The sequence below is a fragment of the Nicotiana attenuata genome, chromosome 6, assembly GCF_001879085.1.
Source record: "Nicotiana attenuata strain UT chromosome 6, NIATTr2, whole genome shotgun sequence".
NCBI lineage: Eukaryota > Viridiplantae > Streptophyta > Magnoliopsida > Solanales > Solanaceae > Nicotiana > Nicotiana attenuata.
In genome coordinates this window covers 77216012-77229408 of record NC_031994.1, presented here as the reverse complement: position 1 = coordinate 77229408, position 13397 = coordinate 77216012, and the positions used below count along the sequence as shown (strand labels likewise).

Here is a 13397-nt window from a genome sequence, read left to right as displayed (position 1 = left end):
AAAGAAAAAAAAAAATAAAAAAAATAAAGGAGTCAAAATTGAGTGTGAAATAAGTTATGATAAAAATAACAATAATACGATTTGGGCAAAAATAAATGAATAGAAAAAAAGAAAAAAAGAAAAAATGAGAAAAAAAGGAAAAAGAAGAGAAGTATAGAAATAAAAAAAATTGGAGAAAAAAGAGAAGTTTCCCCACAAAAACTACTATGGGTAGGAATGTAATTAGTTGATGGGTATAAAAACAAATGGGTAGGTAAGGGTAAATAGTTTTGTTTTTGTAGGTAACTGTGTCATTATCCCATTTAAAAACCCGCGAGGCTTGGGTTGGTTTGGGCTGGGATGACCCGTTTTGACAGCTCTACCTACAACTTTATAATGGTAAAAAATAAGACAAACAACTTTTATAAAGTTGATTCCTCGATTAGTGATGAGGGGCCCTCTAATCACATTATTAAAGTAGGATCTTTGTTTTACTGACGCGTTCTATACTTCATGATTGCTTTTCCCATCTTTTTACGTTGTAAAAGATTTTTCTAAACTTTCTTTGAATTTGTGCAGGTGTTTTTTAGTATTATCGAGATTTACTTCTTCTTCTTGGCTTCCTTTGACTTCTCCTGCAACACAGATTTCATCATCTGTTGTATTGCCTAAATAATCTATATATTATAATTCCCCCGTAATTAACATGTGAACCAAAACTTGTACCTTCTGTGTTACAAAATACTTTTTGCTGAAAGGGAAATTGTGTAATATTTGGAACTATAGGAAAACATGTATCATAAGCTGAAACTTAAGGGTAGGTTTTTGTGAAATTATATCCCAAGAAAAAAAAAGGAAAGAAGAGAATAAAGACGGGGACACCCTCTGTCGTTGTGGGAACAAGTCGGTAGTTGTCTGGTACAACCTCAGATGAACTAATTCCTTTCTCTGTCGTTCGTACAACGATAAATTCAGCAAATCTGAGTACTCCAACTGTCCTTTTCGCTCACTCTCGGCAGCATTGTTTCTCCTGGGCACATTCACAAACACATAGCAGGTGATTCAGCTCAACACCAAAAGATTCTACCTTAACCCTATTCCTCGTCTCATTTCACCTAAATTTATCTGAATATTACTTGATATTGAATTCCAAGTGGCTGATCCAAGATTTTAAGTTATTTACAGTTTAGTTCCTACTTAGTGTAAATTGGAGCCAAAAAAATTGTGCAATTATCTCTGTTTCAGGTGAAAAACCATATTCGGACTAAACGTTTCTGGTTTTAATTTGGGTTCAACTGATTTTCTGATTTTTTTGGGGGTGCTATCGTGTTTAACTTGCGTGCCTTGTTTAATTCTTAGTTTAATTGCAGAAAATGTCGAGCCTAGTGGAGAGGCTTCGCGTGCGAACAGATCGAAGACCCATTTACAGCTTATTTGATGACTCCGATGATGAAGTTGATAAGAAGTCTCAGCCTAGCCAGGAAATATTTGAAAAAATTATCCGTCCTGACGCGGTAAATTGCTCTTGATTATTGCTTTTCTATGCTATTTCTTTGCTGTACATACTTATATCCTGGTCTAATTTAGATTCTTTGCATGCCCCTTTTTTGTTGCACGTTAATGATCTTTATTAATTTTACTTACATTGGAGAAAATGATGAAAGTTAACTTCTATCATAGAAAGATGAATCCTGTCAAGCTTGTGGAGGAGAGGGCGATCTTTTGTACTGTGAATCATGTAACTATGCTTACCATCCTAAGTGTTTACTTCCACCACTAAAAGCTCCTCTTCCTAGCAGCTGGAGGTGTCCTGAATGTGTATGTTCCCTTCCTCTGTAAAGCTTGAAAGTCCATCCATACTACCAGAATCTTTCTTTTTCACTATGATTTACCATGTATTTGTAGGTGAGCCCCCTAAATGATATTGACAAGATATTGGATTGTGAAATGCGCCCAACTGTTGCTGATGATAGTGATGCTTCCAAGACAGGGTCGAATCAAGTATTTGTTAAACAGTATCTTGTTAAGTGGAAAGGATTGTCCTATCTTCACTGCATATGGTATCTCTTTGTAGCAATCCTTTCTCTGCTACTTCTTTATTTTCTCTCTATTCTATCCGCACCGGTGACAATTTACTATCATATGGGAGCTTCTTTTAGTACCTTCAATAGAGCTTTGCTTCATAGGAGTCTTGTTCTCCTTTATTTTTTTAATAAAAAATTTAGCCAATTGACCTTTCCCCAGACTAGTGCTAGATTTTGTAATTTATCAGGCTAATAGATTTTTGTTGCTCCTTGTTACCAATTTTTCTTGTCTCCATTTTGGTTTCCTCTCCTAAACCTTTTGAAACTATGCGTATTGATGTTGTTGAAGTTATATTCTCCTATCACTGTTGCAGGGTGCCTGAAAAAGAGTTTCTGAAAGCTTACAAGCTGCATCCACGTTTAAAGACTAAAGTGAATAATTTCCATCGTCAAATGTCATCAGTGACTAACTCTGAAGAGGACTATGTTGCTATTCGATCAGAGTGGACCACAGTTGACCGAATTCTTGCTTGCAGGTCTTGTTTAAAGAGTAGAATAGTAGATTTCAATTGAGCTAGATCCGTCTGTATTTTTTCTTTCAATGGTTAATTTATATGCTCTTTTGACGACGGTGGTGTCTGGGTTAGCTTGCACACCTCGACTATTCCATTGAGTACCTGGTACCTCCCACCAACATAGGTACTTTGTATTTTTTGTAAATTCTTAGAAGGATTTAGATAGCTCTTATGTAGAGACTACTTCACTCATTGCATTAAGGATGTTGGTGCTAGTGGAATGTTGCGATGCGTCTTAATGAAATATAAGTTACTAAGTGGCCAAATGTGCTAGAATCAGCTCTCATAAACAGACATGGAGTGTCGATGTTCACCTATGTGAAGATTTTCTGACCTTACAACATATCCATACAGGGTTTCTTTTAGAAAGTTTCTCTAGGAAAGATAGTACATTTGATGCTCGCAGTTTATTTTTGTGCTAAGACAATTTTTCCCCTCTTTTGAACCTTACTCTTTCTTCTTTCTCTTTTTGTACCTCAATGGTACTCATTAATAAAATCCCTACCTTTTCATCAAAAAAATTCCCCTCCCCCTTTTGTGCTGCAGAAAGAACAAATAATCAATATATAATTTTTTGCAGAGGCTGTTATAGCACCTATTTTCTTTAGTTTTATTTTTCTTAAATAGTTCATGTGCATGTGGCCTTTGGTGTATTATTTGGAATTTAGTGTAAGTTTCAGGTTAATTGCACTGAGTAACTATGCTATTGTACTTACAGGGGAGAAGGTGAAGAGAAAGAGTATCTTGTAAAGTGGAAGGAGCTTCCTTATGATGAGTGCTACTGGGAATTTGAATCGGACATTTCTTCTTTTCAGCTAGAAATTGAAAGATATCACAGAGTTCAGTCTCGATATGACAAAGTTTCTTCCAGTAAACAAAAAAGTGGGCCAACCGAGAGCACTGAATCAAAACCAAAACCCAGAGAATTTCAACAGTATGAAAGCAGTCCCGAATTTCTTTCTGGAGGTATCCTCGATTTTCCTTCATTAAATGCCATTCTATTCAACTAAAAGAGTCCTATTAATCTTCATTCATGGTTGAAATAAAGGATCGCTGCATCCGTATCAGCTGGAAGGGCTTAATTTCCTACGTTTTGCTTGGTCTAAACAAACACATGTGATACTTGCAGATGAGATGGGGCTTGGTGAGTTTATTCTGTTCTTCCACTGTTCTAGTCCTTTTGTATCCTTTTCTTATATGATTACTTCGATGTGACTTCTAGGTGAATTACTGTTTCAATTCATCTTTTTGGATATAGTTTTTTCTATTACACTGTGGCTTTGTTCTTTTCTGATGCTTTGTAAGGCTTGCAGGCAAAACAATACAGAGTATTGCTTTCCTAGCCTCTCTTTTTGAGGAGGATATCTCTCCTCATTTAGTAGTTGCTCCTCTTTCAACATTGAGAAATTGGGAGCGGGAGTTCGCCACTTGGGCTCCTCAAATGAATGTGGTAAGTTGGGATTTCTGTCGACTTCCGTATCATGAAATTTGATATAGTTATTCTAAAGAGAAGTGATACTGTAGGTTATGTACGTTGGTTCTGCACAAGCTCGTGCTGTTATTAGGGAATACGAATTTTTCTTTCCTAAAAATTCTCTCAAGCACAAGAAAAAGAAATCTGGTCAGACAGTTGGTGAAAGTAAGAAAGAACTAACAAAATTTGATGTCCTCCTGACATCATATGAAATGATCAACTTGGACTCTGCCTCTCTAAAGCCGATAAAGTGGGAGTGCATGGTAATTACTTTGATTCTCAAGTGTGTTGTTTGCTGTTTATATGTGCTTTGCCTCCAAGGTTGCTGACATTTGTATTTAGATTGTTGATGAAGGTCACCGTCTCAAAAACAAAGATTCGAAGTTATTTTCTTCATTGAAGCAGTACTCTAGTAGACATCGTACTCTTTTGACTGGAACTCCTCTTCAGGTTTGTTCGTAGTTTGCATTCTATATAGGTGTTTGTCTTTCTTTTCTCTCTTAGATATCCTGTTATTATACTATTTGAAGTGTTATATTGATTATTGCATTAACCAAACAAAGCAAAACTTTCTCTGAAATGTAATTCTACTGCTATGATCATATTCCTAACATTTTTGTAGAAGGAACACCATTGGTGAAGGGCGAGCTGGGAAATAAGTTCGTCAATGTACTTGATCCTTTGAAACGCTGGGTCTGATGCTATGTGAAGCGCAACCTGATTATCACACACAAGTTTCATTTGATTAATCTCTCCAAGTTTTAAACCTTTTAATAGTTGCTTGATTCATATGAGTTCACGGGTTGCCACTGTTATAGCCCGATATTCTGTTTCTCCACTTATTTTGCAACTACATTTTTTTCTTGCTTTTCCAAGATACTAAATTTCCCCCAACTAGAACAAAGTATCTATAGGTTGATCGTTTGTCCGAGGGTGACCCTGTCCAATCTGCCATGTCCTAGATCTTCATAAAGTAGTCCTTTCCCTGGAGCAAATTTTATTATCAAAAGACACGAATCACACATTCCAATGACTATCACAAGGAGAATAATATAGGGACTGACTAACAGGACTCACTATGAAAGCAATGTCAGGTCAAGTCAGTGTCACAGTGAGATAATTTAACTTGCCAACCAACCTCCCATATCTACCAGGTAGAAGCTTAACATTCGGGTTCATGGAATTATCAAGTACAAGCTGTCATTCTTGTCTCTTTAAGAATATCTCGGGATACTTCCTCTGTTAAATAACAACCTGATCTGGATAGAACAACCTCAATACTTCTTTTTGAATTAAAATGGACAGCCTCAAACCTGAGTACTTTAAGTAGTACCTCAACAAATCAAAGGTCCATGGTCTGAACGTGTTGAAAAGATGGTGCTTCAATTTGGTAATTCCCTCCTTCTCATTACCTTAATGACTTTATAATTAGCATAAACCACCAAATGCACTGATCAGGCGCAGAGTGTCGATAGACACAGAATGAAGCACTTCACTGCAAGTCGTGCCAAATTCCTGAATAACGTTGCTGAATTTGTCAAACCATGTTCCTGGGGCTGCTTCAGGCCACAGAGTGATTGTTGTAGCCTGGACACCATATTACCAGAGACTTCTTAAGCAAAAAAAACCTAGTGGTTGCTCCATATATACTTCAACTTCTAAATTCCCACGAACAAATGCATTTTAATGTCCAATTGGTAAAGACGCCAATGAAGAACGAAAACCATAGTTAGAAAGAGACAGACTAAAGTAATCTTAGCCATGGGAGAAAATGTATCACCGTAGTTGAGTCGAAAAATATGTGTATAAACGTCGGCAATCGATCATGCCTTTAGCCGACCAATCTGTCATTAGGGCCAATCTTCATCATGCATACCCATCGATAACCGACAATTGATTTATCCGGAGGTAGAGGAACAATCTCCCGAGTATCACTAGAGTGTAAAACAGGCATTTGCTCAATCATAGCTTGTTACCAGCTTGTTGTTGGTGGTGCCGATGGAGGATTATTGTGTCTTTTGCTTCTCTCCAAAGAGAATTTTGTCAGTCATCATCCTCTCTGTGATATCTGATATTTGGAACAATCCGTAGAATTTTGTGATGCATCTGGGCATGTAACTCATTTCGAGCACTTCTCATCTAAGTTGCTCCGCCATGGCAGTTTAGGTGCCGCACCCGTGTCGACACGACACTAGTATGGGTGTGGGTATGGGATCCATACCGGATCTGGTCAAACAATTTTGGGTTTTGACCACGACGGACGAAAAATTCGAGACGAGATATAATTTGGTTCCCGAAATCAGAACCAAAATTAGGGTAAATTTGAAGAAAATAACATACATTATCTAAGAAATCAATCCTTTACTAATCTACAACTTGAGAATAAAAAAGAAATCCACACTTTACAATCTTTACTCAAGTATTTCACAAAATTCCTCATAATTTAGAGACATTTTTTATATTTTTATTTTTGTTGAATTATTTTTAGGTGGATCCCCGCACCCGTATCCGTACTAGGATCCGTATCCCTGAATCTTAGAATTTACACTCGAAGGATCCGACCTCTAGATCCGCACCCGCGTTGGACACCCGTACCCGTGTCCGAGCAACTTAGCTTCTCATGTTTATAGAATTACAACAGCTATAACAACAATGGCGATGATTAGAATAATAGTAATAATAATGATAATAATGCCAATGATACTTTTAAAAAAAAATAAATAAATAATGCCAATGATAGTAGTAGTAATAATAATAATAAAAACATAAAAAATAATAAAAATAGAAACAATATACTAGTGGTAGAACTATTCATTATAGTATTAGTAAAGAAAAAAGGACAGCCCGGTGCACAAAGCATCCAGCATTCACGCAAGGTCCGGGGAAGGGCCGCACCCAAGGGGTGTGACGTAGACAACCTACCCTAATGAAAGCATTAGTGGTTGCTTCCACTGCTTGAACCCGTGACTTATAGGTCACACGGAGACAACTTTACTATTACTCCAAGGCTCTCCTTCAATTATAATATTAATAATAACGGTTATTATGAGTATCATTGTCATCTCACTGCCCTCATCTATTATCTACTCCTAATGTTTGAAATGCAAACCTAACTTGTATCGAGTTAGTTATGACACTCACCTTATTTCTTGCTGTCTTTCAGAACAATCTGGATGAACTTTTTATGCTTATGCACTTCCTTGATGCTGGAAAGGTTAGTGCCCTGAGAGGTTTCTAGAAGCAGCTTGTATCTGACCAATTTGCTTCTTGGTTTATTGTGATGTGATATCTATATGGAACTTGATTGCAGTTTGGAAGCTTGGAGGAATTCCAACAGGAATTTGAGGATATTAGTCAAGAAGAACAGATTTCAAGACTTCATAAAATGCTGGCACCCCATCTGCTCAGAAGTATAAATCTCAAACTGTTTTCATGATTTGTCATGGATGTACATTAGTTGTTTATAGTTTACATTGATTTGTGAAAGTATGTATTATCAGGGTGTTCCAACATACTACTCACAAATCTTTGCATATTAATTCCTAAATTGTCATTCTTTATAATAACCGGGTGGTGTAAGAACTTCCAAATTGTAGTGGGTCCAACAACTAAGAATTAGATGCCAAGTGCTCGTTACCATCATTTGTCATTGGAAATTCTATGTTCCCTGTCACTAGCCTCCTCTCAAATCCGCCACAACATCATTAGATGACTGTAGTCTGCTATTCTCGTGGAGCCCCACATGCATGCTTACTCCTGAGTAACTCATTGGTATAGAGTATAATGCTGCATAGGGACAAGTGGATTAAGCTTCTGAAGATTTTGCAGTCTTTCTGAAAAGTTAGAGATTAGCTTAATGTACAAGTACTTACAGTTCCAGAGTGGGCTGATAGTTAAGTTCAAAAAAGTGTCATGGGATGGGACAGTGCTTCAAGATACATCATCTTTGTTCGTTTTTATGGAATGTGCTTGAGCAATGGTGTATGTGTGTTTTGTCGGCTGCAGGGGTCAAGAAAGATGTCATGAAGGAGCTACCTCCAAAAAAGGAGCTCATTTTACGTGTGGAATTGAGTAGCAAGCAGAAAGAATATTACAAAGCAATTCTGACACGTAACTTCCAGATACTGACTCGCAAAGGAGGTGCTCAGGTGCGCCAGCTTCTTCTGTTTGATATATCCTTCTTGCTTTATAACAGGAATTCTGATCTTGGTTGATACTTGTCTATCAGATTTCCCTCATAAATGTGGTTATGGAACTGCGGAAGCTCTGCTGTCATCCATTTATGTTAGAAGGTGTTGAACCAGAGGATAATACTGAGTTTACCAAGTATATATCTTATCTTATAATCCACTTTATTAATCTCTTCTGTGCAGAAGATCAAGTTTGTTGTTGTAGTTTTCTAAAGGAATTTTGTCGCACTTCTGATTTTGCTAAACTGTAACCGGCCTCCATTATTCTGGTCATAGGTCCGGCCTATAATTTTTCAAAATGGCACTTAATGGACAGTTAATGAAAATCTAGAAAAGGTGTTATAAGGTAAGTTGGAACTCTTTTATTTACCTTATTAATAAAAAATTCAAACTCTATCTATTTTTATCTTTTAACAAAGGAATATAACAGGCAGAAGGTTAGGGGGGAATCATCTGTGTTGGGGGTGGAGTCGGAGATATGTCATTTATGAAGGGAATGTGGGTTCAATTGGGGCGGGGGTGTTGTTACCTGTGAACGGGATAGGGTCAGGGAAAGGAGGGTGGTTTCTAGGCTTTCCAATATTGAAAAACAGACGAATGTCAGCAGCTAGAGCAGGTAGAAGAACAGCATATTGTGGGACGAAGAGATGTGGTAGTGAGGGTTGTGACCAAGCCAATGGGAAGGGAAAAAATTGCACGGGCAAAGTGATAAGGGGGTGGCGGTTGTGAAAGGATGACAAAGGCTGGGGGCTAGGGGAAGGTGATAGTTGTGGCTGCTCTGAGTAGGGACACTAATGTTGGACGGGGGTGCAATTGGTTAAATGAGAGGGGTTCTCCTCTCGCTTTCCTGTTTGTGGTAGAGCAGTCTCTTCTTGTTAAGAAAGTAGTGTTTCGTTCCTTTTTCAACTTTTTTTTTAATGTCTCCCCGTCAGAGTGCCAAATTTCCCTAAAAGGAATAGTGTGATTCTTCTATTTCTTTTTGATGATACCATTTAATTTGGATGAAAGCTATTGTTTTAATCTGCTAAATATAGGTGGTCATAGGAGTTTCTTATAATAATTGGGTCCTAAAGTGCAAAAATCCTTCTTTTAGAATCTGGAGTGTTATGTGTTGCCTAAGCAATAATGTTGCCTACTGAGATCGTTGATGATCTTGCCTGCAAGAAGGGTGTACCACCGGAGCTTCTTTTTAGTAGAAAATGTACATTATTGAGCTCTTTCTATCAACTTATGGTTTCTCTGCACTGTGGATCGATTTGACTGGGCAGGCAGCTGTTGGAATCTTCTGGCAAATTACAACTTCTGGACAAGATGATGGTTAAGCTTAAAGACCAAGGTCACAGAGTTCTTATATATTCACAATTTCAGCATATGCTCGACTTGCTAGAAGACTACTGTAACTATAAGGTAAAGATACTAGTTTTTTTTATTATTTTAAAACCTGGTCTCATGCTCATCTTTATTATCTGAAAATTTGATGCGCTTACCTGTAAATGTTTGCAGAAATGGCAATATGAGCGGATTGATGGAAAAGTTCCCGGTGCAGAAAGACAAATCCGAATTGACAGATTTAATGCAAAAAATTCTTCAAGATTCTGTTTTCTGCTTTCCACTAGGGCTGGGGGTTTAGGAATTAATCTTGCAACTGCTGACACAGTAATTATATATGATAGGTAATATCATATTCCAGAATGCTCTCTCTCTCTCTCTCTCTCTCCATACAAATGGGTGCCGTCTCAACTTGCTTAGCACTCTGGGAGATTACTGTAATTCTTGGATCAATACGCTAGTTTGCTATCCCAAAGCATCAAGAATTTGATTCTTGAATGAAAGTATGCCACAGGTCAATTACCTTGGCCACAATCTTGTAAAGACTTCCGTCAAATCCTAATAGGCCAAAATATTCATATCCACATTTTTTGAGTCAATACCCTAATTTGCTCTTCAAAAAGCATAAAAAGTTTGCCTCCTTGACCGAAAGCATTTTTTGTTAGATGCTAGTGACAACTCCTTCATACATATCCTTTATGGCATTTATATGTTTATTTTGAATTCCCTTTTTCTCCGACGACCATGAAAGGAATCTCTCTAGGTCAGTAAAAAATGTAAAGAATTTCTAGTACTTTCTATTTTTCTTCTTCTTCTTCTTATTATTTTGTATAATATTGAAGGGGAGCTTTGGAGCAACGTTAAATAATAGCGGACCTCAACTTGTTTGGGACTGAGGCTTAGTTGTTGTTGTTGTTATTGTATGTGCGTGTGGTTCCTCTTGCTTATCTCTTTAGTGTCTATCTCTCAGTGATTGGAATCCCCATGCTGACCTACAAGCAATGGCTAGAGCTCATCGGCTTGGACAAACAAATAAGGTTACAATTTCTTCCGTTCTAGTGTACTTGGCCCCCAAAAAAATTTGATATCCATTAGCCTTGACATCATGACAAAAGAAGAGATAGTTATGTTGACAGTGTTTTCTTGGCCTGGATATAAGGTTTTAATAGGTGTTTTTCATTTTTGATTTTGCAGGTAATGATCTTTCGACTCATAACAAGAGGAACCATTGAGGAAAGAATGATGCAAATGACTAAGAAGAAAATGATTTTGGAACATCTAGTAGTTGGAAGGCTTAAAGCACAAAATATCAACCAGGTAACTTATTCGCAATCTTTGAGTTAAGACTAAATGTGATCTACTGCTCGATTTTACATATATCCTAAATTCTAAGGTCATTTTTTAATGCTAATGGTTAGATATCCATAACTCTGAGGTCATTTTTTACTCTAGTTGCATTTTGTGAAGTGTGAACCATCTGATCCAAAAAATTAAACTGGTAGAGATGGGAAAACTTTTAATACTTGTTTAGGCTTTCAATGAATCACTAGCACATGGAAATGTTTTGAGATGGGGGAAGGTGAGACTCAAACCTAGGACCTGTTCTTGTTCTTATACTATGTTGAATTTCAGTTACTTCTTTGTCTAAGATTTATAAAATGTATTTTTACGGGGAGAAAGTACGTGCAATTTTTTTATTTAGCAGTGCGATTCAAATTTAGGGCTTATGCATGCTCTTAAAGCATGTTGAATTATATGAATTGTCTCGTTTAAAAGTGTGAGAATGCACGGGAGAAAATATATTATTGATGTATTGACATATGTTACAATGAGCCCTATATATATACACACACATAACATGTCCTACTCCTAATATATATTGGATTAGGGTTATTTATTTACTCCTATTTACATGACTATTCTAACACTCCCCCTCAAGCTGGTGCATATAAATCATATGTACCGAGCTTGTTACATATGTAGTTAATACGAGGACCAGTGAGGGACTTGGTGAAAATATCTGCAAGCTGATCATTCGACTTCACAAACTTTGTAGCAATATCTCCCGAGAGTATCTTTTCTCTAACAAAGTGACAGTCAATCTCAATGTGTTTAGTTCTCTCATGGAACACTGGATTTGACGCAATATGAAGAGCAGCTTGATTATCACACACAAGTCCCATCTGACTAATCTCACCAAATTTCAACTCCTTGAGCAACTGTTTGATCCAAATTAGCTCACATGTCGCCATAGCCATCGCTCGATATTCTGCTTCTGCATTAGACCGAGCAACCACATTCTGTTTCTTGCTCTTCCAGGACACCAAATTTCCTCCTACCAAGACACAATATCCAGACGTAGAACGTCTATCAGAAGGTGATCCTGCCCAATCAGCATCTGAGTATCCAACGATCTGCTCATGGCCTCGACCCTCAAACAATAAACCTTTGCCTGGAGCTGATTTTATATACCAAAGAATGCGAACAACTGCATCCCAATGACTATCACACGGAGAATCCATAAACTGACTCACAACACTCACAGAAAAGGAAATGTCAGGTCTTGTCACTGTAAGGTAATTTAATTTACCAACCAACCGTCTATATCTTGCATGATCGCTAAGAGGCTCCCCCTGTCCTGGCATAAGTTTAGAATTCGGATCCATCGGGGTGTCAACCGGTCTACAACCTGTCATTCCTGTCTCTTCAAGAATATCTAAGGCATACTTTCGTTGTGAGATCACAACACCTGAGCTAGACTGAGCGACCTCAATACCCAGAAAATACTTTAGTTTGCCCAAATCCTTTGTCTGAAAGTGTTGCAAGAGATGTTGCTTCAATTTAGTAATACCATCCTGGTCATTGCCGGTAATAACAATGTCGTCAACATAGACCACCAGATAAATACAGAGACTCGAGGCAGAATGCCGATAGAATACAGAGTGATCAGCTTCACTCTGAATCATGCCAAATTCTCGAATAACTGTGCTGAACTTACCAAACCAGGCTCGAGGAGACTGCTTTAGACCATAAAGTGACCGACGCAAGCGACATACAAGGCCACGAGACTCCCCCTGAGCAACAAACCCAGGTGGTTGCTCCATATAAACTTCATCCTCAAGGTCACCGTGTAAAAAAGCATTGTTAATGTCCAGCTGATAGAGGGGCCAATGGCGAACAACAGCCATGGATAGAAAAAGGCGGACTGATGCTATCTTAGCCACAGGAGAGAAGGTATCACTGTAATCGAGCCCAAATATCTGAGTATATCCTTTGGCAACAAGACGAGCCTTAAGACGATCAACCTTACCATCCGGACCAACCTTGACTGCATACACCCAACGACAACCAACAGTAGATTTACCCGAAGGAAGAGGGACGAGCTCCCAAGTACCACTCGTATGTAAAGCAGACATCTCGTCAATCATAGCCTGTCGCCATCCTGGATGAGACAATGCTTCACCTGTAGACTTAGGGATGGAAACAGAGGACAAAGAAGATAGAAAAGCATAATAGGGTGATGACAAACGATGATAACTCAAACCGACATAATGGGGATTAGGATTAAGGGTGGCCCGTATACCTTTCCGAAGTGCAATCGGTTGATTAAGAGGAGACAAGTCCGCAGTATTAGCAGGGTCAGGTGCAGGACGTGAATCAGCTGGACCTGATGCTGGGGGCGGACGACGATGATATGTCAGGAGTGGTGTTGCTGTAGAAGGTTGAACTGGACTAGGTGGTGGCACTGGAGCTATAGTTGGTGGAACTGGACTAGGTGGTGGCACTGGACTCGGTGGTGACACTGGAGCTATAGGTAGTGGAGCTG

The 13397-nt window shown here is 38.3% G+C and overlaps 1 protein-coding gene across 3 annotated transcripts in view; it reads left to right on the top strand.

Annotated features, from left to right (window-relative positions):
• Positions 821-13397, top strand: part of LOC109227267 (CHD3-type chromatin-remodeling factor PICKLE-like) — a 26576-nt gene continuing 13999 nt past the window's right edge. The window contains exons 1-19 of one of the 3 annotated variants that reach the window (XM_019392360.1): positions 821-1036; positions 1165-1224; positions 1339-1493; positions 1660-1797; positions 1885-2039; positions 2378-2539; positions 3297-3544; positions 3627-3722; positions 3892-4028; positions 4103-4315; positions 4395-4502; positions 7216-7266; positions 7363-7462; positions 8058-8200; positions 8281-8378; positions 9511-9649; positions 9746-9915; positions 10542-10608; positions 10766-10888. In XM_019392360.1, coding sequence (XP_019247905.1) covers positions 1353-1493; positions 1660-1797; positions 1885-2039; positions 2378-2539; positions 3297-3544; positions 3627-3722; positions 3892-4028; positions 4103-4315; positions 4395-4502; positions 7216-7266; positions 7363-7462; positions 8058-8200; positions 8281-8378; positions 9511-9649; positions 9746-9915; positions 10542-10608; positions 10766-10888 — 2289 coding nt within the window. In that variant the 5' untranslated portion in view covers positions 821-1036; positions 1165-1224; positions 1339-1352. The remainder of the gene's footprint in view (positions 1037-1164; positions 1225-1338; positions 1494-1659; positions 1798-1884; positions 2040-2377; positions 2540-3296; positions 3545-3626; positions 3723-3891; positions 4029-4102; positions 4316-4394; positions 4503-7215; positions 7267-7362; positions 7463-8057; positions 8201-8280; positions 8379-9510; positions 9650-9745; positions 9916-10541; positions 10609-10765; positions 10889-13397) is intronic. The other 2 variants (XM_019392359.1, XM_019392358.1) reach the window with 2 other exon arrangements.